This window comes from Lemur catta, chromosome 12 (genome assembly GCF_020740605.2).
Source record: "Lemur catta isolate mLemCat1 chromosome 12, mLemCat1.pri, whole genome shotgun sequence".
Classification (NCBI taxonomy): domain Eukaryota; kingdom Metazoa; phylum Chordata; class Mammalia; order Primates; family Lemuridae; genus Lemur; species Lemur catta.
In genome coordinates, this window is record NC_059139.1 from 74,397,687 (window position 1) to 74,422,403 (window position 24,717).

The 24,717-nt window shown below is 37.7% G+C and overlaps 1 protein-coding gene across 1 annotated transcript in view; it reads right to left on the reverse strand.

Annotated features, from left to right (window-relative positions):
• Nucleotides 1-24,700, reverse strand: part of FBXL17 (F-box and leucine rich repeat protein 17) — a 485,075-nt gene extending 460,375 nt beyond the window's left edge. The window contains exons 1-3 of the mRNA XM_045566275.1: nt 23,318-24,700; nt 10,823-10,945; nt 7,807-8,064 (exon numbers count right to left, since the gene is read on the reverse strand). Coding sequence (XP_045422231.1) covers nt 7,807-8,064; nt 10,823-10,945; nt 23,318-24,292 — 1,356 coding nt within the window. The 5' untranslated portion in view covers nt 24,293-24,700. The remainder of the gene's footprint in view (nt 1-7,806; nt 8,065-10,822; nt 10,946-23,317) is intronic.
• Between the last annotated feature and the right edge of the window lie 17 nt (nt 24,701-24,717).

The window sequence follows — 24,717 nt, forward strand, 5'->3', positions numbered from 1 at the left end:
AATGGCACTGGGAAAATTGGATAGCTACATGCAGAAGATTGAAACTGGATCCCCACCTCTCACCTCACACAAAAATCAATTCAAGATGGATAACAGACTTAAACTTAAGGCATGAAACCTTAAGAATTCTAGAAGATGTTGGGAAGACCCTTTCAGACAACGGCCTAGGCAAAGAATTTTTGAAGAAGACTCCAAAAGCAATCACAGCAGCAACAAAAATAAGTAAATGGGATCTGATCAAATTAAAAAGCTTTTGCACAGCCAAGGAAACTATCATTAGAGCAAACACACAGCCTACAGAATGGGAGAAAATATTTGTTCTCTACATATCCAATAAAGGGCTGATAACAAGAATCTATTCAGAACTTTGAAAAATCAACAAGAAAAAATCAAACAACCCCATCAATAAACGGGCAAAGGAAATGAACAGAAATATTTCAAAAGAAGATAGAATAATGGCCAGTAAACATACAAAAAAAAAAAGCTCTATATCTCTAATCATTAGAGAAATGCAAATCAAAACTGCAGTGATATATCACCTAACCCCAGTGAGCTATCAAAAAATCTCAAAACACCAAATGCTGGCGAGGATGTGGAGAGACAGGAACACTCTTACACTGCTGGTGGGACTGCAAATTAGTGGTGCAACCTCTGTGGAAAAGAATTTTGGAGATATCTCAAACAGCTAAAAATAGAAATACCATTCGATCCAGCAATAGCACTATTAGGCATCTACCCAAAAGAGCAAAAGACATTCTATAATAAAGACACCTGCACCCGAATGTTTATGGCAGCACAATTCACTATTTCAAGGATGTGGAAACAACCCAAGTGCCCGTCAATTCATGAGTGCATTATTAAAATTTGGTATATGTATACAATGGAATATGACTCAATTATTAAAAAATGACAGTTATCTAGCACCTCTTATATTTTCCTGGATAGAGCTTGAGCCCATTATCCAAATTGAGGTATCACAACATTGAAAGAATAGGCTCCACATGTACTCGCCATCAAATTGGCACTAACTGATCAATACTATGGCACTCACACAGTAGTAATATTCTCCAGGGATTAAGGGAGTTTAAGGCGATAAACTCACAACTAATGGATGCAGTGAGCATTGTAGAGGAGAAGGGCATGCCTCTAATCCTCACTTGGGTGAGGCAAAGACATAAAATGTAACCAAAATGTTTGTACCCTCATAATATCCTGAAATTTAAAAAAAAAAGAAGAATTTAATATAAATGCAGATGGGCTAGTTTGAAACGTAATTGACAACCCTCTCAGGACATGACCTTTGAATTACAGAAGCATGGTATAATAGGCAGGAAATACATGCCACAACGCCTGGGGATGTTAAGGTTCTTAGTTCACAAAAAAAAAAATAAAATAATAATTTAAAAAAATTATTTTGTCTGATAATAAAATAGCCACTCCAACTCTTTTTTGGTTACTATTTATATGGAATGTCTTTTTTCCATCCTTGTACTTTCAAACACTATGCAGTTAGCTTTACCAGTGTTCCTTTTTCTTCACGTGGCTTTGAGTTACTACCTAGTGACTTTTTATTTCAGCCTGAAGGATTCCCTTTAATAAGCATTTCTTGCATGGCAGGTCTATTAGTAACAAACTCCCCTAGCTTTTGCTTATCTGGAAATATTTTAATGTCTCCTTCATTCTTGAAGAATAGCTTTGACAAATACAGACTTCTTGTTCGACATTTTTTTCTTTCAGTACTTTAAATATGTCAACCCACTGTTTTCTGGATTCTATGGTTTCTGCTGAGAAATGAGTTATTAATCTTATTGAGGAGGACTTGTATGTGATGAGTCACTCATCTGTTGCTGCTTTCAGTATTCTATCTGTGGCTTTCAATAATCAGACTGTAATGTGTCTCAGCATAAATCTCTTTGAAATTATCCAGCCTGAGTTTGTTGAGCGTCTTGTATGTATAGATCCACGTCTTTCACAAAATTTGAGTTTTGGCCATTATTTCTTCATATATTCCTTCTGCCCATTTTTCTCCCTCTGTTCTTTCTGAAGTTACCATAATACAAATGTTGTTCTGCTTGACGGTGTCCCACAGGTCCTTTAGGCTATATTTACTTTTCTTTACTCTCTTTTCTTTCTGCTTCTCAGACTCAATAATTTCAATTGTCCTATCTTCAGGTTCACTGATTCTGTCTCACACATGGTACTGATTCCCTCTAGTAAATTTTTTACTTCAGTTTTGTACTTTTCAGCTCTAGAATTTTGATTTGGTTCTTTTTATAATTTCTATGTCTTTATTGGCATTCTCATTTTGTTCATGCATCATTTTCCTCATTTCCTTTAGTTCTTTGTCCATGGTTCCCTTTAGCTCTTTGAGCATATTTAAGATAATTGATTTAAAATCTTTACCTAAAAAGTCTAATGTCTAGGCTTCCTCAAGAACAGGTTCTGTCAATCTATTTTTTTCCTTTTAGTGGGTCATACGTGTTTCTTTGCATGCTTTGTGATTTTTTCTTGAAAACCAGACATTAGAATATTATAATGTGGAAATTAAATTCCCCCGACTTCCTTAGGGTTTGCTGTTTTTGATTATTCAAGGCTCAGCTTGTGTTCTGCCAGTGTTTTGAAAGAGATTTCCTTTAATGCTAAAAGCTTAAAAACAAAACAAACTAAAAAGAAAATCAAAAACTCTTCTCTTAGCCTTTGCAGACTGGCTCTGTGGTGAGGTAATCCTGCAATATTTATCCATGTCATTTACAACTCTGCCTTGGCCTTCACGTCCTGCTTGTACTGAGCCTACAGAGCAGCCACTGATAAAAGTTTATGGTCTTCCTAGGTCTTTCTTGACCATGTGACCTGCCATGGGCATGCATGTGGCTTTCTAAATTCCCCTGTATACACTGGAGCTGACTGCCCTAATTTCTAAAAAAAAAAGAAAAAACAAAACAAAAACAAACAAACAAACAAAAAACTCCCCCAGGATTTTTATCCCAGGCCTCAAGAGATCTGTATGTCTTACCACAATCTTTTGCCCAAAGCAGCTGCAGGTTTTTTCATTTGCTTTACAATATTTTCAATCAATATTCAATATTCTTCCTTCCTGACTAGGCTCTAAATTAGGTAGAACAGATATATGAGCACTTGCATTAGCCCTTCAACTAGCTCCCAGACAGGTAGAACAGATAAACATAATAATTTGCAAATAATGTCTGTTCTGCTTCCTCTGGAACTAGGATCTTGGTCCCACACTGGGAACTCAAGCTGCTATTTTCAACATTATTGCCATGGTGGGGAGCAGGTGAGGCAAAGGCAAGTAAAAAAGCCACAAAGCATTCCTTCCACTTTTTAGTTACCCTTTTCTTGGTCCAGCATGCCCTTGGTTGCTGTAAACCTTTGACTATTTTCAGAGTTATGGCAAAGTTGGATCTGATAGTTTCAGCTTACTGTTCAATGTTTCTGTGAAGCAACAGGGTTTTGGAGCAGCCTACTCCAACATTTTGCTGATGTCACTCTCAATATTTATTTTTAAAAACCTGAAAACTCACAGCATAACCAAATTGAAATTTCCTAATGCAATATTATTTTTATACCATTTTAATCTGGAAGAAGCCCACAGTAGCTTATTTCCAGAAATTTGTACTGAGCTCCATGAGTTAAACAGGCATATTAAACTGCTAAAATCAAATACAATTAGTCACATAAAATAGTAACTTAATGAATACCATTCTTTAGATTTATTTTAATATTTTACTGCTATCAATTGTTTGCTGGCAAGTGCTAGATGATAACAAAATATTAGAAAAACTGAAATAGCCTATTATTCCCAATTAAATAGATCTTATTTTTCCCTAGATACATGATTATAGTTTTAAAAGATGTATATGGTAGAAATATGTTCCACTGATAAAATTATTTGGGGTGACTTTTATGGAAATAAAAATATCAATATTTGAAGGTATTTAACAAAGAAGAAAATATTTGCAGGGCTGGACACAGTGGCTCATACCTATATTCCCAGCACTTTGGGAGGCTGAAGCAGGAGGATAACTTGAGGCCAGGCATTCAAGACCAACCTGGGCAACAACCTTCTTTACAAAACAATTTTTTAACAATTAGCTAGGTAGGGTGGCACACGCCTATAGTCCCACCTACTCAGGAGGCTGAGGCGGGAGGACTGCTTAAGCTGTGGAGTTCAAGGTTACAGTGAGGTATATAATCATGGCACTGTACTCCATCCTGGATGACAGAGCAAGACCCTGAGACCCTGTCTCTAATGAAAGACAAAAAAAAAAAAAGGAAAAGTGGCCAAAAACAGCAAACAGCTTGACTTTTAGGCACTTCACAAGTTTGAGAAACACTGTTAAGCAGAATCAATTACTTAAAATACTAATTCTAGATCTATCAGAGCTCCATACTAAAATGCTTTAAGTAACTGTTTGCAAACAAACTGACAGAACTCAAAAAGCATACACATATTAACTCCACAGCAGAGTTCATCAAGTGTCACTGGAACATCAAATTAATTTAGTGAGTGGATCAAGGCCAACATTTATTTAATGCAGTAGTATAGAACAGGTAATATCAATGTGCTCTGGAAGTAAGGATATGTACTGCTTCATAAAACTTTATTTCTAGTGTATGTACGCATGAAAACCATTTTCTTTCTATTATACTCATTCCCCTCTTCCATCAGAAGAGTCTAAAATAGGACACACTGTGGTACAGCACAGTCTTAAGCAGAGGAAAATATTATTCTCTACACTGCAGTGAGATTCCTATGTAGTCAAGAACAAAATCATCTCAGGGGTAAAAATTCTAGATTGTTTTACTACTTTTACCAGAATGTTAACTCACATATAACTAATTCATAACTCAGAAACCATGAAACTCTGAAGCAAGTACCTAATCTAAATAAGTAAACAGGCTCCAAAATACTTCACATTGAAGGGAGGATTTATATAATTAGTCTCAAAGTTGTAAATATTAGATAAATTAATACCAGATTAGCACACTAAATTTTGCTTGTTAAACAACTTTCTAGTTTACCTTTACTTCAACCATTAATATGTTGTTATTCTTCTTCACAAATATTACTAAGAATACCCTCAGTAGTCTGCTATATTGTGTTATATCAGATTTAAATATGAACAGGTTTAATCTGGTTCTTAATAAATACATGTACATCTTAAAAATGTTTCATTGTAAAGTGCTGGGAAATTTTTACCAAAATAAATAAAATCAAGTTACATCCAGAAAATGTACATTTCCCCATAAAAGATTAATTTGTTTTAATAGACTTAAGAATATCATAAAATGCTTTGCTAGTGAATAACCCTATATGTGGCAGAAATAAAAAAAACATTAAAACAAGACTATTATTGCACAATTTTTCTTTATAAATGAAATAGGCTCCCTTATAAATTGATAACATTTTAATGTAAATCAGATTGACACACCCAGTATTCACTATTTAGGACAGAGTCTTCCCAACTTTCTTCTAATACATTCATTTAATTTCTATATAATGTTTAAATTTAGGGATATTCACTTGTTCAATGAATAATCTACTCAGAGTCAAGAAACGTTAAATACCATTTCCCCAGGAAGTGTATCAAATATAAAGTATGTATAACACTATTTTTAATATAATTATTGTGCCAAATATAGGTAATTATCACCTTCTTCATTTTATACCCTTGAATTTGGACTTCCATTTAAACACTAAAACAATTAGATATTTTAAGGCTGTGGTCCCCAAACCCTGGGACTCTGACTGGTCTGTGGCCTGTTAGGAACTGGGCCACACAGCCAGAGGTGAGTGGGGGGAAGCCAGTGAAGCTTCATCTGTATGTACAACTGTTCCCCATCACTTGCATCACTGCCTGAGATTCACTTCCTGTCAGATCAGCAGCAGCATTAGATTCTGCATTATGGTGAGCTGTATAATTATTTCATTATATAGAAATAAAGTATACAATAAATGTAATGCTCCTAAATAATCCCCAAACCATCTCCCTCTTCCCGCTGAGTCCATAGGAAAATTGTTTTCCACGAAACTGGTCCCTGGTGCCAAAATGTTGGGGACCACTGTTTAAAGACACGTGTGTCATCTAGTAATATAAAAGAGGAATTAAAAGTTCCCAGATATAAAATCATCCTCATATAGCTATCTAATCTTTGACAAAGCAGACAAAAACATACACTGGGGAAGAGAATCCTTATTCAATAAATGATGCTGGGAAAATTGGATAGCGACATGTAGACTTAAACAGGATCTGTACCTCTCACCTCTTACAAAAATCAACTCACGGTGGATAAAAGACTTAAACCTATGGCATGAAACTATGAAAATTCTAGAAGAAAATGTTGGAAAAACTCTTACAGACATTGGCCTAGGCAAAGAATTTATGAAGAAAACCCCAAAGGCAATCACAGCAACAACAAAAATAAATAAATGAACCTGATCAAATTAAAAAGCTTCTGCACAGCCAAAGAAACTATCACAAGAGCAAACAGACAACCTACAGAATGGGAGAAAATATTTGCATGTTACACATCCGATAAAGGGCAGACAACTGGAATCTATATAGAACTCAGGAAAATTGGCAAGAAAACATCAAACAACCCTGTTAATAAGTGGGCAAAGGACATGAACAGAAACTTTTCAAAAGAAGACAGAACAATGGCCAACAAACATATGAAAAAAATGCTCAACATCTCTAATTATCAGGGAAATGCAAATCAAGGTTACAATGAGATATCACTTAACTCCAGTGAGAATGGCTTTTATCAAAAAGTTCCAAAACAACAAATGTTGGCATGGATGTGGAGAGATAGGAACACTCATATACTGCTGGTGGGACTGCAAACTAGTACAACCTCTGTGGAAAGTAATATGGAGATACCACAAAGAGCTACAAGTAGAACTACCATTTGATCCAGCAATCCCATTACTGGGCATCTACCCAAAGGAAAAAAAGACATTCTATAAAAAACACATCTGCACTAGAATGTTTATAGCAGCACAATTCACACTGCAAAGATGTGGAAACAATCCAAGTGCCATCAATACATGAGTGGATTAATAAAATGTTGTGGTATATATACCATGGAGTTCTGTTCAGCTACAAAAACCAATGGTGATCTAGCACCTCTTGTATTATCCTGGATAGAGCTGGAGCCCATTCAACTAAGTGAAGTACCACAAGAATGGAAAAACAAGTACCACATGTACTCACCATCAAATTGGTATTCAATGATCAACACTTACGTGCACATATAGTAGTAACATTCATCGGTTGTCAAGCAGGTGGGAGAGGGGAGGAGGGGATGGGTATATTCACACCTAATGGGTGCAGTGCGCACCGTCTGGGGGATGGACATGTTTGAAGTTCTGACTTGGGTGGGGCAAAGGCAATATATGTACCTAACATTTGTGCTCACGTAATATGCTGAAATAAAACACATATATATATATAAAAAGTTAATTTTTAACACCTCATGCTGACCCAAACTGTGAACTATTACCTAAAGCAAAATTTGTCATAAAATGTAAGTTACAAAAGCATAAATTAATAAAATGGCTGGTCACAAAAGTTCAGGTTTTCACTACAAAACACAATAAAGTTAATTTACTGATAATAACCATGACACTCCAGTTCACTAACCTAAACAAATATGCACTGGTACATAAAAAAGATGACTTACTTTGGTCCCTGAGCATTATTTTTAATATAACCTTATAAACTGTTACTGCAAGAAAACATTTTGAATTAATATAAGTAAAATCATTCTATAAATGCTAAAATTTACCTGTTTGAGTCCTTCATCAGTAAGTTTGTCCTGGTTGCCTACATGTACTTTCTGAAGTAAAGGGCAGTGAGAGGCAACCGCAATAATAGAGGTGTCAGAAAGTTGTTTACACCTGTAGGCTGTATACCTAAGAAGTCCAGGACACTTAAATGCTAAAACACATACGCCAGTATCAGACATACTGCGACAATCAGAAATGTTGATTTCAATTATATTCTGACTTCTTGATGCAATTTTTTCCAATAATTCATCAGTGACCTATGAGAGAAAAATAAGCGATAAATTTAAACATTTGTTAAAAGTAATAATTTACTTCCTGTTATTTTGCTGAATTTTCCCCAATAAATAATAATTGGATTATAGAATGAAAAACACAATCAAAAGAAAAACATTCTTAGTATTAAAGCATAACAAGAATTGTGGTATAATAAAAAATATATTTGATCTTTGTCCCCAGTTCTTAAAACAGAGCTTCTAAAACCCTTGGAATTTCCTGGGTGATAATGTCTTTTATTATTCATAACAAGCCCCCTTTGACTACACCTGGGTTTATAATAATGAGGTGACTCAAAGTAGGCCCCCTATATAGCTTCAGGATGGAGAATAGCTATGAGAAAGACTAAACAGGTGATCAGATGATGGTAACTTTCAGCCCCACTTCCAACATCCAGGGAGGAAAGAAAGGCTAGAGATAGGTTTATATTATAAAAACTCTTGAACAAGGAGATTCAATTGGTAAACACATCAAAGTACTGGGAGGGTGGCACATACCACCTTGCCCTAGGCATCTCTTCCGTTTAGGTGGGCCTGAGCTGAATCCTTTATAATAAGTCCATAAATGTAAGTATTACATTTTCCTGAGTTCTGTGAATACTTATAGCTAATTATGATAACTGAGTAGATTAGGGGAACTCTAGAATTTATAGCTGATCACTGAGAAGTATGGGTGGCTCCTGGGACTTGCAACTGAGAGCTGAAGTGGGGACAGTCCTACAAGACTGAGACCTTAACCTGTGGGGTCTGTGCTAACTCTGGGAATTAGTGTCAGAATTGAATTGAATTGTTGGACACCAAGCGGTGTTGGAGAATTGGTTGTTAGTGTGGTAAAATGACAAACAAAACTATATAGAGATTTTAAATGCTTTGTTCCCTATTTTTAACACAGGAAATACTGTACATCAGTTACCATGATATATGAATCTTGACTTTTTACACTTCATATCAGATGATACCACAGTACATAAATTTCAATTGTTTTACCATTTCTATCAGAATGCTACCTCACATGTAACTAATTTATAGCTTAGAAAATATGTCATTTTATATACAAAAACACCAAAGATGGCATAGAAATAAATGCCCATGTCAAAAATTTTCCCAGAAGACTCGATGCTAAATATAAAAGTAGCCTTAAAATTTATCTGGTGAAAAACTCATATGACCATATGAATTTTAAAAAAAAAATCAGCCTCTACAGGTCCCATGCCCAATCACAATTCCAAAAAGGGAAATAGAGTTAACATTATTCAAATCCTTTGGGTAAAAATCGTGGAGAGAGAAATGTACTTGAAATTTAGAAGGAAAGAACTGGAGTATTGAGCAGCACTGGAGTAAGGGCCAAAGATGAAACTATCTTTGTTTATGTTTGTTGGGAAAGCATAAATATAGACAGTTCCCTGAAAACCTAAACCTCTGACATACCTCTCCCTTTATTTTATATTTTTTTCATATCCACACTTTATTACCAGCAGAGGGGGAAAGCTATTCTTAGTCTGAGTTCATAATAAATAGCTCAGACATCCAAGAGTAATGAAGTAATGAGTCAATGGATTACTTCATACTTAACCTTCTCTCCACTCTATTAGCCACAACTAACTTCTCATCATTCTCCTTGGACACAAATTTCACAAACCCAAGTAAGTAAATAACTAATTCCACAATTGTTTTAACTTTTTATCAAGGAGGCAGAAAAATAGAAACAGAAACAATTTATACACAAATGCTCTGGAACTTGCTTAGTTTGTTTAAAGTGTGTTTGTTATACACACACAAGCACATACTACCAGTGGTGCATTGGAGCTGGCTCTTATCAACTAACAAGAGCTTACAGTGCGCACCTCTTTCCAAATCGGCATTCAGTGGCATAACATGCACAGCTGGAATTGGCCATGATGGAGATGGGAGTACTTATACCACAGAAATTGGCAAATATAATCATTCAGGGCTTTTTTTTTTTTGAAAGCCAGTTGTGCATACCACTGGTAATATACCATGGAAGGATTCAGAGCAGGTTTAGTATTTCAATAAAATCCTATTCTTATTGGATATTTATACATATTTCTAATGCCAGATACTGACTACCAAATTTTAAAGACTGAATCCAACAAGTTCAACTAACTGTTTGTAGTAAGCACTATAAACTCTTGTCTTTTTTCCTAATGTATGCCACCATATAGACATATTAGGCAGCTGAGCAATGGCAAGGATTAGAAAATCCATCAAAAGGAAAGTTTTAAAAAAAGTTATCTTAGCCCATTTTACTTCCATTTCTTCATTTATAAAACAGAGAAATAGTCATAGAGTTGCTGGGAGGATCAAATGAATTAGTATGTATAAAGCCCTCAGGAAGAGTACACAGCACAGAGGCAGTATTATATAAATGTCTGCCATCATTTTCCACTCTTAAACTAATATTCATGATATGACACCCCCCAAAAAGAAAAAGGTTTAATAACTTTTTTAAAGGTAATGAAAAAGAGAGAAAACAAAAATAACTAAGACAAAAAGGATTAAAAGGCGACCCCAAATTACCACTCTATAGTAAAAACTATCTTGTTCACCATGAGAACATAGGTTTAACTTACATACACACAAAAAAAAATTACAAAAGCACAAAATTGTAGATTATAGTTATTTGAACTACCTTGAAAAACAACACAGAGGAAATTGCTGAAGAGGAATAAAGATATTTTTTGAGTAGGTTAACTTGAGTGTTTCTTAGAATTAGATCCCATACCTGCTGACGACTACTAAGATCCAGCTGCTTCCAAAACTGGAAATCTAAGCAAAGGTCACGCCAGTACTTGCAAACCAGTGATGCAGAAAGGCACCGCTCATCCAGGGACAAATTGGAAAATATCTGTGAAAAAAAAAGGAGCCATAAAATATATGCTAAACATTTTCAAAGCATAGGAAAGGCTTTTGTTAGAAAAAAAATAACTTTTTAAAAAGAAAATCATCTTGAATACAAGTGGCCATTATTTAAAAAGTTGTTAAAAGAGACCACCCCAAAGAGAAAGTATGGCAAAGGAACTAAGAACATGGACTGATGTTACGTTTTATGTAAGAAGAGGGGAAGAGAATAGGCATATACGTGTGTGTGTGTGTGTGTGGAAACTGTTATCCATTTTAGATATATATTTTAGCATTTGCGGCTGAAATGATATAATACCTAGAATTTGCTTTCAGATACTTTATTGAAAACAAAAGAATTGGTAGAAGATAGATAAAATAAGAAATGCAGAACATTGAAAACTCTTGAAGCTAGATGAAGGATACATGAAGGGTTCATTACACTAGTTTCGACTTTGGTTTGTGTATGAACATTTCCACAACACTAACTGAAAATTTTTAAAAAAGAACATGAACTCTAACACTAAATTGCCTTATCTTAGGTTTAAATCGTGGCTTTATCAATTATTATCTATGTAACTTTGGGCAAATTACCTAACCTCCCTGTACCTCGATTTCCTCATCTTTAAGATGGGGATAATATAGTATTTACCTATACGGTTACTGTGAAAACTAAACAAATTTAGTTTCTGGAACAGTGTCTGGAACAAAATACAGTAAATCCTCAATATCATGAAAAGATTCTTGGAAGCTGCAACTTTAACTGAAACACATATAACGAAACCAATTTTTTATAGGCTAATTGATACACACAAGAGTTAGGTTCCTACAGCATATTTCCAGTCACAAAAACAACACCAAACTTCTAATTAAAGACCAACACACTTCTAATATTAAACATTAAAATAAATGTGAGCTACACATACACTTAAGAAATAATAGAAACAAGTAAGATAATCATTTACCCAATTATTCCAGTTCAGAGTTGCAGGTGGCTGGAGCCTATCCTGGCAGCTCAGGGCACAAGGCAGGAACCCACCCTGGACAGGATGCCATTTTATGGAAGGCTGCACTCACACACACACTCCCACTCCTACTGGGACCATTTAGACACGTGCACAGCTTAATCACAACCTAACGTACACAGCTTTGCAATATGGGAAGAAACCAGAGTACCGAATCCAGAGAAAATCCACGCAGACATGGGGAGAATGTGCAAACTCCACACGGTGACCCTGACCAGGAATTAATTTTTTTTCTCATCAACATTATAATAAAATGATGAGCAAAAGAACATGATTCAAGGACCTATGTTGTATATAAAAGATTCCTATAATAACTATGACCTCAAATGACTTACCTCTATACAGACAAAAGTTGTAGACATATAAGCTAGAATCTCTATTATTTTTAAATCTTGAGCCTTGGGAAAACAATTATCTTTCTCTTTCACAACCACTGTTTTTTTTCAAAAGGGTCTAGCGCGAAGTACAGAATACACATAAGAATCACCTAGTGACTTTGCCTCCAATGGCAGCAAAGACAGATTAAGCCCACTACAGCCTCTTACTCATACTAATTACAACCAAAACTCTTTGGACAACATACTAAAAGTAATTACCTCAAGACTCTAAAAAGTTAATAATGAATGAATTGTGGAGAGTGGCAAAATTTGAAGAACGACCAATAACAAAGATGAGTTTCCTTGTTTTTTTTCCTTTTATCACCTAGCTTGGAATTGAGGTCAACCACTGACAGTACATAAATGAATACACATGGCTCTATGCCAATAAAACTTTATTTATAAAAACTGGCAGAAAATATGTCATACACAGGGCTAAAGTTTGCTGGTTCATTCACAAGAAAAACATAAATTAATAGAAACTGTCCATGTGGAAGCCCATACATTAAACTTACTAGACACAGACAAGAAATTGACAATTTAAGACACTCTCAAAGAGCTCAAAGAAACCATGTACAAAGAACTAAAGGAAACCACAAAAATCAAGTAGAGATGTTTCACCAAATAGAGAATATTAATAAAAAGTAGAAATTATAGAAACAAATCAAATAAAAATTATGGAATTGAATCATATAATAATTGAAATAAAAAATTCACTACAGGGATTCAATAGAAGATTAGAACAAGCAGAAGTGTTATATAAAATGAGCCAAAGATGGCCACTGTGTATTGGACCCTAGGTTATTTTTTCACTACAGGATGAGACTCATTAGCTCAAAAAGACCACTAGTGCCAAACTTAAATTTTTACATACACATCAAATTATCTTTAGCCATTTAGAGCTTGCCTGCTTTACATACCCTGCAAATCCTCACCTGACAGCTGTTACCTGATGAGACAAGGCCTTAAAGTTGTAAGACCCCAAGGCTTTGGAGTTTTCTGATCCAGAGACTCACCAGCATGTTTCTGAGTTACAACAACTAGACAAGTAAGCCCCCTTTCTAACTTTCCTTTTCCCCAGGAGTTTTCTTGCCCTCCTCCCCTTCTGAATGGTGCTCTCCTTGCTCTAAGCTTCTGTATAGTCTTATATAGTAAAAAACTTTTCCTCTCATGTAAACCTGTCCAAGAGCCACCAGTTAAGCTTGTTGTGTGTTACTGCCACTTGTGGTCATACCTCTTTCCTTGTTCTGCATTAGCATCCCTCAAACCCCATAAGAAGAAAGAATAAGCAAACTTGAAGATAAGTCCATTGAAATTACTAAGTGTGAGAAACAAAGAAATAAGAATGAAGGAAAATGAAAAGAGCCTAAAATACCTGTAGAACATCATGAGACATGCTAACATTTACATAATAGGAGTCACCAAAGTAGGAGAGAGTGAAAGAGGTAGAAAGAATATTTGAAGAAATAATGGCTAAAACTTTCCAAATTTGATGAAAGACATGAATCTAACTTATAAGCTTAATGAACTCCAAGTAGTATTAATGCAAAGGGATCCACACCAAGCTATGTCATAAACAAATTGTTGAAAACAAAGACAAAGAACCCTGAAAACAGCAAGAGAAAAATAACTTAGGGGGAAAAAAATGTAACTAAGGATCCTCCGTAAAATTAACAACTGATTTTTCTTTGGAAACCATGGAGGCCAGAAGACAATTGGATAACATATTTGAAGTGCTGAAAGAAAACAAAAACTGTCAACCAAGAATTCTAAATCTGGCAAAACTATCCTTCAAAAATAAAGCGAAATTAAAATATTTCCAGATTTACAAAAATAAGAAGTTTGTCACTAGTAGACCTACCCTAAAAAAATTGCTAAAGGGAGTCCTTCAGGCTGAAATGTAAGGGCACCAGATAGTAACTTGAAATCACATGAACAAATAAAGAACACCAGTAAAGATAGGTATTTATATCAGTAAATATAAAAGTCAGTATTGATGTACTTTTGGTTTGTAACCCCCCCTACTTCCTACGATATAAAAGACAACTTACATAATAATTATAAATCTATGTTGACTGGCACAAAACATATAAAGGTGTAATATGTGACAATAACAACATAAATATAGGAGCAAAGTTTCTGCATACCACTGAAACTGAACTGGTATTAATTCAAACTAGATAGTTATAAAATATGGTGAAAATTATAACCCCCAGGGCAAATACTAAGATATACATATGTAGTTATTTTTCTCTATAATATATATACATATAAAATATGAGAATTATATGTACATATGAGAAAGGAATCAAAATGTTACATTAGAAAATATCTAACACAAAGAATAGCACTAAAGGAATTAATGAACAAAAAATATATGATACAGAAAAAAAACCAAAATGGTAGCAGTCTTTCCTTATCAGTAATTATGTCAAACATAAATGGACTAAACTCTCCAATTAAGAAACAAAGAATGACAAAATGGAATTAAAAAATCATAATCCAAATATATGCTATCTATAAGAGATTCACTTTAGATCCAAAGATACATGCAGGTTAAAAGTAAAAGGATGTACTCACTAGTAGATACAGAGGAGAGAGAAGAGAGGAGGGAGGAGAGGAGAGAAGAGAAGAGGAAAGGAGAGAAGAAAGGAAAAATATCAACCAAAAGAGGGCTGGAGTGTCTACATTAATGTCAGACAAAATAGACATTAAGACAAAAAATGTTACAAAAGACCAAATAAATTATACAGTGATAAAAACGGGTCAATCTTTCAAAAAGATATAATAATTAAGTGTATACACATAGCAACAGAATCCCAAAATATATAAAGCAAAACTGACAGAATTGAAGGGAAAAAATAAACAGTTCTATAATAATTTTTGGAGTCTTCAACACCCCACTTACAATAATGGATAGAACCACCAGACAAAAGATAAACAAGGAAACTGAAGACTTGAATAAAACTTAAGCTGAATGAGGCCTACCAGACATCTACACGTAACAGAATACACATTCTCCTGAAGTGCATATGGAACATTCTCAAGGATAGATCACATACTGGGCCACAAATTAAGTCTCAATAAATTTTAAAAGATTGAAATCATATAAAGTATCTTTTCCAATGACAATGAAATGAAATTAGAGATCAGTGATGGAAAGAAATCTGGGAATTTCATAACTATGTGGAAACTAAACAACACAATCTTAATGAGTAAGAAGAAACCATAAGGAATAGAAAATACTTTGAGATAAATGAAAACAAAAACACTTAGTAAAATCTATGGGATAATGGAATATAGATGTAAACAAAAAAAAAGATGTAAAAAAAAAAGATCCCAAATTGATAACCTAAACTTTCCACTTTAAGGAACTACAAAAAAAAATAGAAAATTCAACACAAATCAGGAAAAAGGAAGGAAATAAAAATGAGAGCAGATAAAAATAGAATTAACAAAACCAAAAGTTGGTTTTTTGAAAAGGTCAACAACATTGGCATACCTTTGGCTAGACTAAGAATAAAGAGAGAAGATTCAAATTATCAAAATCACAAATGAAAAGAGGGACATTACAAAAATAGAATTATAAAAGACTACTGTGAACAACTGTATGCCAACAAACTGGTGAAACAGATGACAAATTCCTAGAATACAAACTACAAAAACTGACTCAAAAGAAATGGAAAATCTGAATAGGCATATAGCAAGTAAAAAGATGGAATCAGTAATCAAAAAACTTCCAACAAAGAACTAGATGACCTCATTGGTGATGTGTCTTAAAAGAATTAACACCAATCCATCTCAAATTCTTCCAAAAATTAGACGATAAAAGAACACTTCCTAACTCATTCTATGAAGCCAGCACTACCCCTGATACCAAAGCCAGACAAAGAAATCACAGAAAAAAGTATAGATTAATGTCCTTTATGAATACAGATGCAAAAATCGTCAACAAAATACTAGCAAACTAAATCCAGCAGTATATAAAAAGGATTTACACCATGACCAAGCGGGGTTTACTCCAGGAATGTAAGGAATGTTCAATATGTGAAAAAAATCCATATAACACACCAAATTTATAAAAGTAAAAAGAAATGGTCATATCAACTGATGCAAGAAAAAGCATTTGACAAAATTCAACACCCTTTCTTGATTAAAATACTCAGAAATCTAGGAATAAAATAGTACTTCCTCAACCCGAAAAATAGCCCCTGTGAAAAATCCCCAGTTAATATACTTCGTGGCAAAAGTTTGTGCAAGTTTTTCCCCCTGAGATCAGGAATAAAACAAGGATGTCTGCTTACACTCCTTATAGGCAACACTGTACTGGAGATTCTGGTGAGGGCAATTAGGCAAGGAACAGAAATAAAAGTCATCCACATTGAAAAGTCAGAATTAAAACATTCTCTATTCACAAATGTCATCATCTTATATCCAGAAAATTCCAGAGAATAAACACAAAAATAAATTTTAGAATAAGCAAATATTTTAATAGACTAGCAATGAATAATCTGAAGACGAAATTAAGAAAGTACTTCCATTTACAATAGCATCAAAAAGAATAAGATAGTTTTTTATAGCCTCCATTTCTTTATTGAGATTTCCCATTTGTTGGGTCATTGTCACCATATTCTCATATAACTACTTGAATAATGTGTCCTTTCATTCTTTTAACATGTTTATAACAGCAATTTTAAGTCTTTGCTAAGTCTAATATATGGGCCCACTCAGTCACTTTCTATTCACTGCTTTCTTTTTCCCTCAGTATGGTACATATTTTTGTCTCTTAACATGTCTCAAAATTTTTTGTTAAAAACTAGACATTTTAGATAACATATTGTAGCAACTGCAGAATTTAATATTTCTGAGATTTTTTTTTTTAAACATAGAACCTAGGTTCCCTGCAGTATGGATATCTCTGCTCAGGTTTTAATTCACATTTATATTTTTTAGTCTGGCTTCCTAGGGAAGTCACCCTGTGTCTACATAGCTTAGTTTTCAGCTAGTTAATTGGCAAAGTTATGCACAAACATGTCGAGCCTGCTCTTCAATCTGCGTGGGGGTTAAGAAGAGCACATTCAAGGCTTAGCCAATTCTCAAATCTGATCTTGGCTCTTGCTTTCTGCTGGACACTCAGGTCTCCCCTGCACATGTACATAGTTCCACAATAAGCCAGTATGTATGGAAAGATTATCCCTTCTTTCATGTCCAGGGTCTGCCTGTTTAATTTAAGGCTAGTGTCTCACTCAACCCACCTGGCACCACAACCTAAGACTAGCAAATGCGTGGTTTTTCCTTGTTTTTTTCCTAAGTTCACCACTTTTAGTTGACAAATAAAGGTTTCTACTCATTGCTCCAAATTGAGTCAGCACTTTGGAAGCAAAACTGCTGGTTTTCCAAACTACAGCTCTTGCCAAATGTGCTGGGCAGGAGGTCACTGTTGGGGCCCCATGCAAGAATGCTGTAGACCTCCACTATTCTTACCTGAAGCTCTAAAAGTTTTCCTAAGAATTAATGCCTCTCAGTTTTTATCTGCTTTTGGTTGATTTCCAGAGTCCAAATAGTTTTGGGCAATTTTAGTTTTAATACTCATTTTTTTGAACAGGATTCACTAAGCTCTTCATGTAGCCATACCTAGACATTTTTATGTCCATCTTCCTTGTTTTCTAGATGAGAAAATAAAGACTTAGGGAGACTAGATCATTTGTTTAAGGTTAAAGGATCATGTAGTCTTAAAGAGCTAATTAGTGCATTAACAAACAATATGTTGGGCATGGTCCCTGGAACCATGCAGCACCTTGTTTGAAACATGTCTAACTTTGGTTCCTATGTTCTTTGAATGTCAGTTTTCTTTTCTGTAAGAGTGCTATGAGTTTTATAAACCATAGATCATTGATTAATCCCAATGGATCAAGATTAGTTTTGTTTATCCAAGTGAAAAGGAATTTAATAAGTGCGTGATAAGTATAAAATACTATATTTAGCCAAAGCTAAACAATTTTTATGCTAAAGTGAAATGCTTCCATATTTGCCTTTATTTATCACCCCTTTCTCTCCCCATCATTTATACAACCTGGTACCCCAAACTAACAAAGAAAGGCTCAAGGTTACCCCCTTGACAGCTATTCATTACAAGGCACCAAAACTTACAGACTTCTTAAATGAGAAGAAAATAAATGTCACTTTTTGGTATCCTAATTCAGTTAATCAAGACTACCTGGCATGCCTCAGCCAAGAAAAATAGTGAACCTGACTTCCTAAGGACATTCCACTTCAGCACTGACTAAAACCATCCCTAGAACTCCACAGACATTCCTTCCATAATCTGGTCATTGGTGCCTTAAATCAAGGACTCATGAAATGGCATATAACTTAATTTCTCCTACCCACTACTAATCTACACTCAAAGCTTTAAAGAGAGGTATTACTTTTCTTCTTTGACTCCCATTTCCATGTATCTTCATCCCTGCTTTCATATCTGGAAAAAATAGATCAGGTACATAAACAAGCTTTCCTTCAAAGCACATTTAAACTAACAAAACTCTGCCTTGACCACTAAAGCAACCTGTTGATGATAAACCTATAAAAATAAAGATTTAATATGCACTGACACAGTAACAGAGGTGAATGCATTATGAAGTGGTTTTCTAATGGTGGTGATGGATTTTGGGTCTCCCACCTAGTCTCCTTTGGAAACAAATAGGTGTGCTAAGAGGCATCAAGATATCTAAACATATAGCACAAAAAGTCTCTAATATTTAAATATAGATCTCAAGATAACTAATTACTCAAATAGTAACTACTTAAAGTATTCCACTGCTAGCATTTGGTAAAATTCTTGCATAGAAGTTCCATCAGATAAAAATCTAATTGTGCTATCAGTAGGCAGAATCACTTAGTTATAAAGGCAACAGGTAGCAAAGGCTGAAACTTGCTTATTTGCTCCAAAACAATCCATTAACCAAAGACCAACTATAACAGGTTTAATTAAGTACTTGAGAAAATGCTACCCCCAGAGTTGACTTTGAAGAGCCATACTCTGCTTCTCAAATTGCCTACGTTTAAAGACCACAGCTAAACCCTACAGACCCAATTATAAAATTAGGCTCTGATTCATGGTGGTTTAAAAGTCATATAATGTAAGTCCCCCACAATTCAGTAATCCATTTCATAAAATCCCTGAGAGATTATTCAGGCCCTCTTAAACAATGATACCTGAAAAAGATCTCTGTACCTGGAAACACTGAGCTGCGATCCAGCCCAGGGTCTGCCATTCACTAAAATGTCTTGGGGTAAGCCGTATCATTTCTCTAGGCTTGTTTCTTCACGAATAAAAGGGGAGGAGGAGTGACTAAATAACCTCAAAAGTCTCTTCCTGTTCTGAAGTTACATAATTCTGATTTCCAGTAATGACCACATGTGCATAGGAAACATCTATAAGCACTGTATGTAGTAAAAAATTGGAAACACCCATTAAGAGCCAAAGAAATACAATACAGGCCGGCACGGTGGCTCACGCCTATAATCCTAGCACTCTGGGAGGCTGAGGCGGGTGGATCTTTTGAGCTCAGGAGTTCGAGACAAGCCTGAGCAAGAGCGAGACCCCATCTCCACCCCGTCTCTACTAAAAATAGAAAGAAATTATCTGGCCAGCTAAAAATATATATAGAAAAAACTGGCTGGGCATGGTGGCGCATGCCTGTAGTCCCAGCTACTCGGGAGGCTGAAGCAGTAAGGACTGCTTAAGCCCAGGAGTTTGAGGTTGCTGTGAGCTAGGCTGATGCCACGGCACTCACTCTAGCCAGGGCAACAGAACCAGACTCTGTCTCAAAAACAAAAAAAAAGAAAGAAAGAAATACAATACAGCATAATACTATGGGATACTATGTTGCAGTTAAAGAGTGAAGGAAACTGTACACTCACTAATAAGGAAAGACCTCCAAATCATATTAACAAGATTTTTGTTTTTAATTTCAGAACATGTACATCTTGATACCATTTATGAAAAAATCTATGAAGGCTTACATAATTCTTTATGTAATGATGGAAATGTTCTAGATCTGCATAGTGGTCTAGTATGGTAGCCACCAACTACATATGACTATAAATTCTGAAGTGTGGCTATTATGACTAAAAAACTGAATTTTAAATTTTATTTCATTCTGACTACTTGGAATTTAAATATATGTGGCCACTGGCTAACGTACTAGACAGTGCAGGTCTAGAAAAAAAAAATCTAAACTAGTAATAGTGGTTAGTTACCTCTAGAGAGGAAATTAGATGGGAGAGTAGGGGTGAAACAAGGCAAACTTGGGGTTTACCTGTCCCCTGCCTTTTTTGTTCAGATGGGGTCTTGCTATGTTCCAGGCTGATCTCCAACTTGAGGGCTCAAGTGATCTTCCTGCCTCAGCCCCCAAGTAGCTGGGACTACAGGCATGTGCAGCTAGCTGCATTTTTTTAATGTTTCAAAGCAAGTAATATTTATTACTCATATAAAAGTAAAATAGAGACAAACTTGTTGATATTGAGCCAAAACTGGCCTGTGAAGGAAGTAACATAGAGTTTAGTTTTTCTCTTTTGCCATACCTTAAAAGAATTGGGCAAGTATGGTAGCTTTCCCCAAAAACATCCTTCAAATCACATTTCCTCACATTTCTTTCCCAAATCCTTCCCATCTTTTTGTTTTGTTTTGTTTTACAACTATAGTAAACTGCTAGCACAAAAGAAAATGTTATTGATCCATAAGGGGAGCAGGGCATACTTTCTAAGAATGTTTTTTCAATGGGGGTATGGGTCTAGTGCCTTTCTATGCAACAACTCTTCTAATACCAGGAAAAAAATTGTCATAGCTCCCCTAAGTCTTCTCTTCTTCAAGCCAAACGCCTCCAGTCCTTACCAGAAGCAGAGCCAGAACCCTTTCACCATCACATGGCTCTACTGTGGTTCAAACAATACCTTGAGTCAGAATATGAACACTCCTTAGAAACTTCTCTTAGTGGCATAGTATGGCATAGTCACCTTCGGTCTCAGCGTAAACTCTAAACACCTGATCATTCACTCCTTCATAAATATTTATTGAATGCTACTATATGCCAGGCACTGCACTTAGGGGAGGAGAAAGAACAATGAGCAAGATATGAATCCACAGAGCCTCTGTGTCCAAAAGTGGGGGTTGGCAGACACTGAATAATTTCTATTTCAATTCATCTCAGACAGTACAACTCACTTCGTGCTGAATACCACTAGGACCATGAGACTCAGACAGAGACTCTTTATTTGAATTTCTAATGCAAGGAATGAAAATCTACATAACATGTCCAAATACACACAACAGAGCACGTTCATGGGCAATCCCCAAATGTCCCTTAGACCAAGTTTTCAACAATCCACAACAAAAATGTAAAAAAGAACAACGCAGTACATAGAATAAATTTATTCTATAGGGTTTCTCTTTATTATGAGATGTCCTTTCTTTTTTTTGATATTAAAATGTTCTTTACCCCATGAAATAATGGTGTAAGTAGAAAGTATGTGGGTTTCAATTCGTTTTTAAATGGTCTTACTTGCCAAATAAGAAGACCGCAATCAAATCTCTATAACAAATATTTGTTGATATTTATCCATGTCATCCACTGATTTAAACTACAGGAGAAAGTTCCCTCCACCCTAAAATGGAGCTCTGCACAAAGAGTAGGCAATTACTCTTTCAACAAATGTACCTCCATAAGAGTTAAATCATTACATTTTGACAGAAGGAAATGTAAGCTTTCCCACTCTTTTGCTGTACTATTCACAAGAACATTAATAACACAAACAGATTCAAACACACAAGATTATAAATATGCAGAAAGTATACTGGTGACAGTAACAATTGTAACTGATGACAGTTATTTTAGTAACAATAAAAGTAGCCATATTTTTATCAAGGTTATTTATGGCTAGTCTCAAGTATCATCCACAATGAAAAAGGTTTATGTTTATTAAGCTCCAGATAGGGAAGAGTGCAAGAAAAGAGAAAAAATGAGGAAAAAAGAATTTAAATTAATAATAATACAAACTATCACAAAGTTTGTCGCCAGCACTGACAAAACCACAAAATCTCCCTAGTATTTGAAAATGACAAAGTTCACACAGGACACTTACCTCTATTCACCCACCCAAAAATACATCTGTCCTTCACTTCTGGTAATTTGTCTGCTTTTATGTAAGGTTAAAATGTAGGAAGGCATTACAACACAGCATAAACAAAGTTTTTAAGTCGAGTTGGCCTAAATTCCCTAGCTCAAGACCCAGATCTGCCCTTTGTGTGACCTTGCACAAGTCATTCAACCTCTTCAAGTCCCACGAGATTGTTAGCTACACAGGAGCAAAGACCACGTCTGCCTAACTCACTACTGTAAACCCTGGCCCACAGAACTGAAAAATCAGTTTCTTCTTGTATAAAATAAGGATGTTAACGTACTTCTCGCACAGCGTTAATTGGAGGAATAAATGAGATATTATATACATAAAGTTCTGGCACAGTGCCTGAGCATAGTAAACTCTCAATAAAAGTTCATTGTTACTGACGTTAACTAGCAGCTATTAAGCCTGAAAGTAATGTTTGAATACTTTCAAATACTAACATGGAAAGCTTACACTTTGAGCAAGGTACAAATTGATTTAAAAAAAAATTTCACAGAAAACCCACCCAGTTTCTAAACCACTGGGTTGGGAATCTAATAACAGATGAACCCTGAATTGTGGGTGAACACCCCCAAACTATTAAAAGATATTCGGCAGATTCCCAAGTTTTTCTACTTCAAAAACTAGGACAGCAGCATGGGCCCCCCTGGCTTCCCAGTCTCCCCTTCGGACGTCCCCGGGCTGTCAGGGAACCCCCCTCCTCCGCGCTTAGGGGGAGGAGAGAGAAAACCTCGGGGGCGGGGGCCGGGGTTGGGGAAAGCCGGCATCCCTGCGCCTCTCGCCCAGACCCACCTTGAGCAGGATGGACGGCGGCAGCTGGTTGATGTCTGGGGTTTCGGAGGGCAGCTCCCTGTGACAGTCGCAGGGGTTTTCAGGGGACTCCTGACAGTCAGCGTCGCCGCATTCAGGCTGCTGCTGGGCGGACGAGGGGGCGGTGCCCCCGGCTCGGACTGCGTCCCCGCCGGCCTCGGTGGGGGCACCTTCGGAAGTGGGAGAGGAGGGCGGGGGACAGAGTGGCTGCTCGGGGCCCTGGCAGCAGCCGGCGTCGGGGGGCCGCGGCGGTGAGGCGCCTCCTCCCGCAGGCGCTCCCCCCCCACCGCCGCCGCCACAGCCCCCGCCGCCGCAGCGGGGCTGCTTGCAGGGGGTGCAGGCGGGGACCCCGGCCCCCTTCCGCTTGCACACCATTTCGGGGGGCGTAGGGGGGTCAGCCGGCGGCGGCGGCCCCCGGAAGAGCTGCACAGCGGCGGGCGGCCCCAGGAAGCGCACGGGCCCCACGCTGGCCAGGAAGAGGCTTCGGCCCTGCTGCTCCCAGGCGGCGGCCGCGGCCAGCCCCAGCTCTTTGCAGCAGGAGGCGGGCGACGAAGCCGAGGCGGCGGCGGCAGCGGCGGCGGCGGCCGACGACAGCAGGAAGCGGCGGGCGGCGGCGGCACAGTCCTCGGCGGCCAGGGCCGCGTAGCGCCGCGCCAGGTGCTGAGAGGAGGCGGCGGCGTAGGCCCCGTCCCGCGGCGGCGGCGGCGGCGAGAGCTGCGGCTCCTCCTCTGGGCCGGCGGGGGCGGGCGCGCCGGGGCTGTGCACGATGAAGCAGAGCATGCAGGGCCCGCGGAAGAAGCAGTCCCGGCTCCGGGGCGCCGCCGGCTGAGGTGGCGCCTTGGCCGGGGTCCGGCGGGGCAGCCTGAGGAGAGGGCGCCGGCGGCGGCACCAGCTGCAACAGCGAGGCCTCTTCTGGCTCGGGCGGTTACGCGGCTCCTTCGAGAGAAGGTGGCCCATATAGAAGGCCCCAAGGAGGGGGACCAGGACGGGAGGGAGGGAGGCCCAGAGAGGCGGGCTCCCGGCGGCGGGGCAGGCCGCTCGCTGGCTCGGCCTCTGGCCCGCGGCGGGGTCGCCCGCCCTGCGCACACACACGCACACACGGGCACACACGCGACGGTGGGGGGGGCGTCAGCTGCGGGCCGCCAGGGTGCCCGACGGGGGCTACATGCTTTGCCCAGGAAAGCCGGGAGAACGATGGGCGCGAGCTTTGGGGATGCGAGGGAGGGAGCGAGCGAGCGAGCCTGCCGGCTAGGCGACCAGTCCGGGCTCGGCCTGCCGGCTCAGTCAGTCAACGCGGCGGCAGGGGCAAGGCCGGGTCTTGCTCGGACCATTTTAACTGCGGATCCGCCGGCGGCGCGCGCGCCCGCGACACGGCTCGAAGC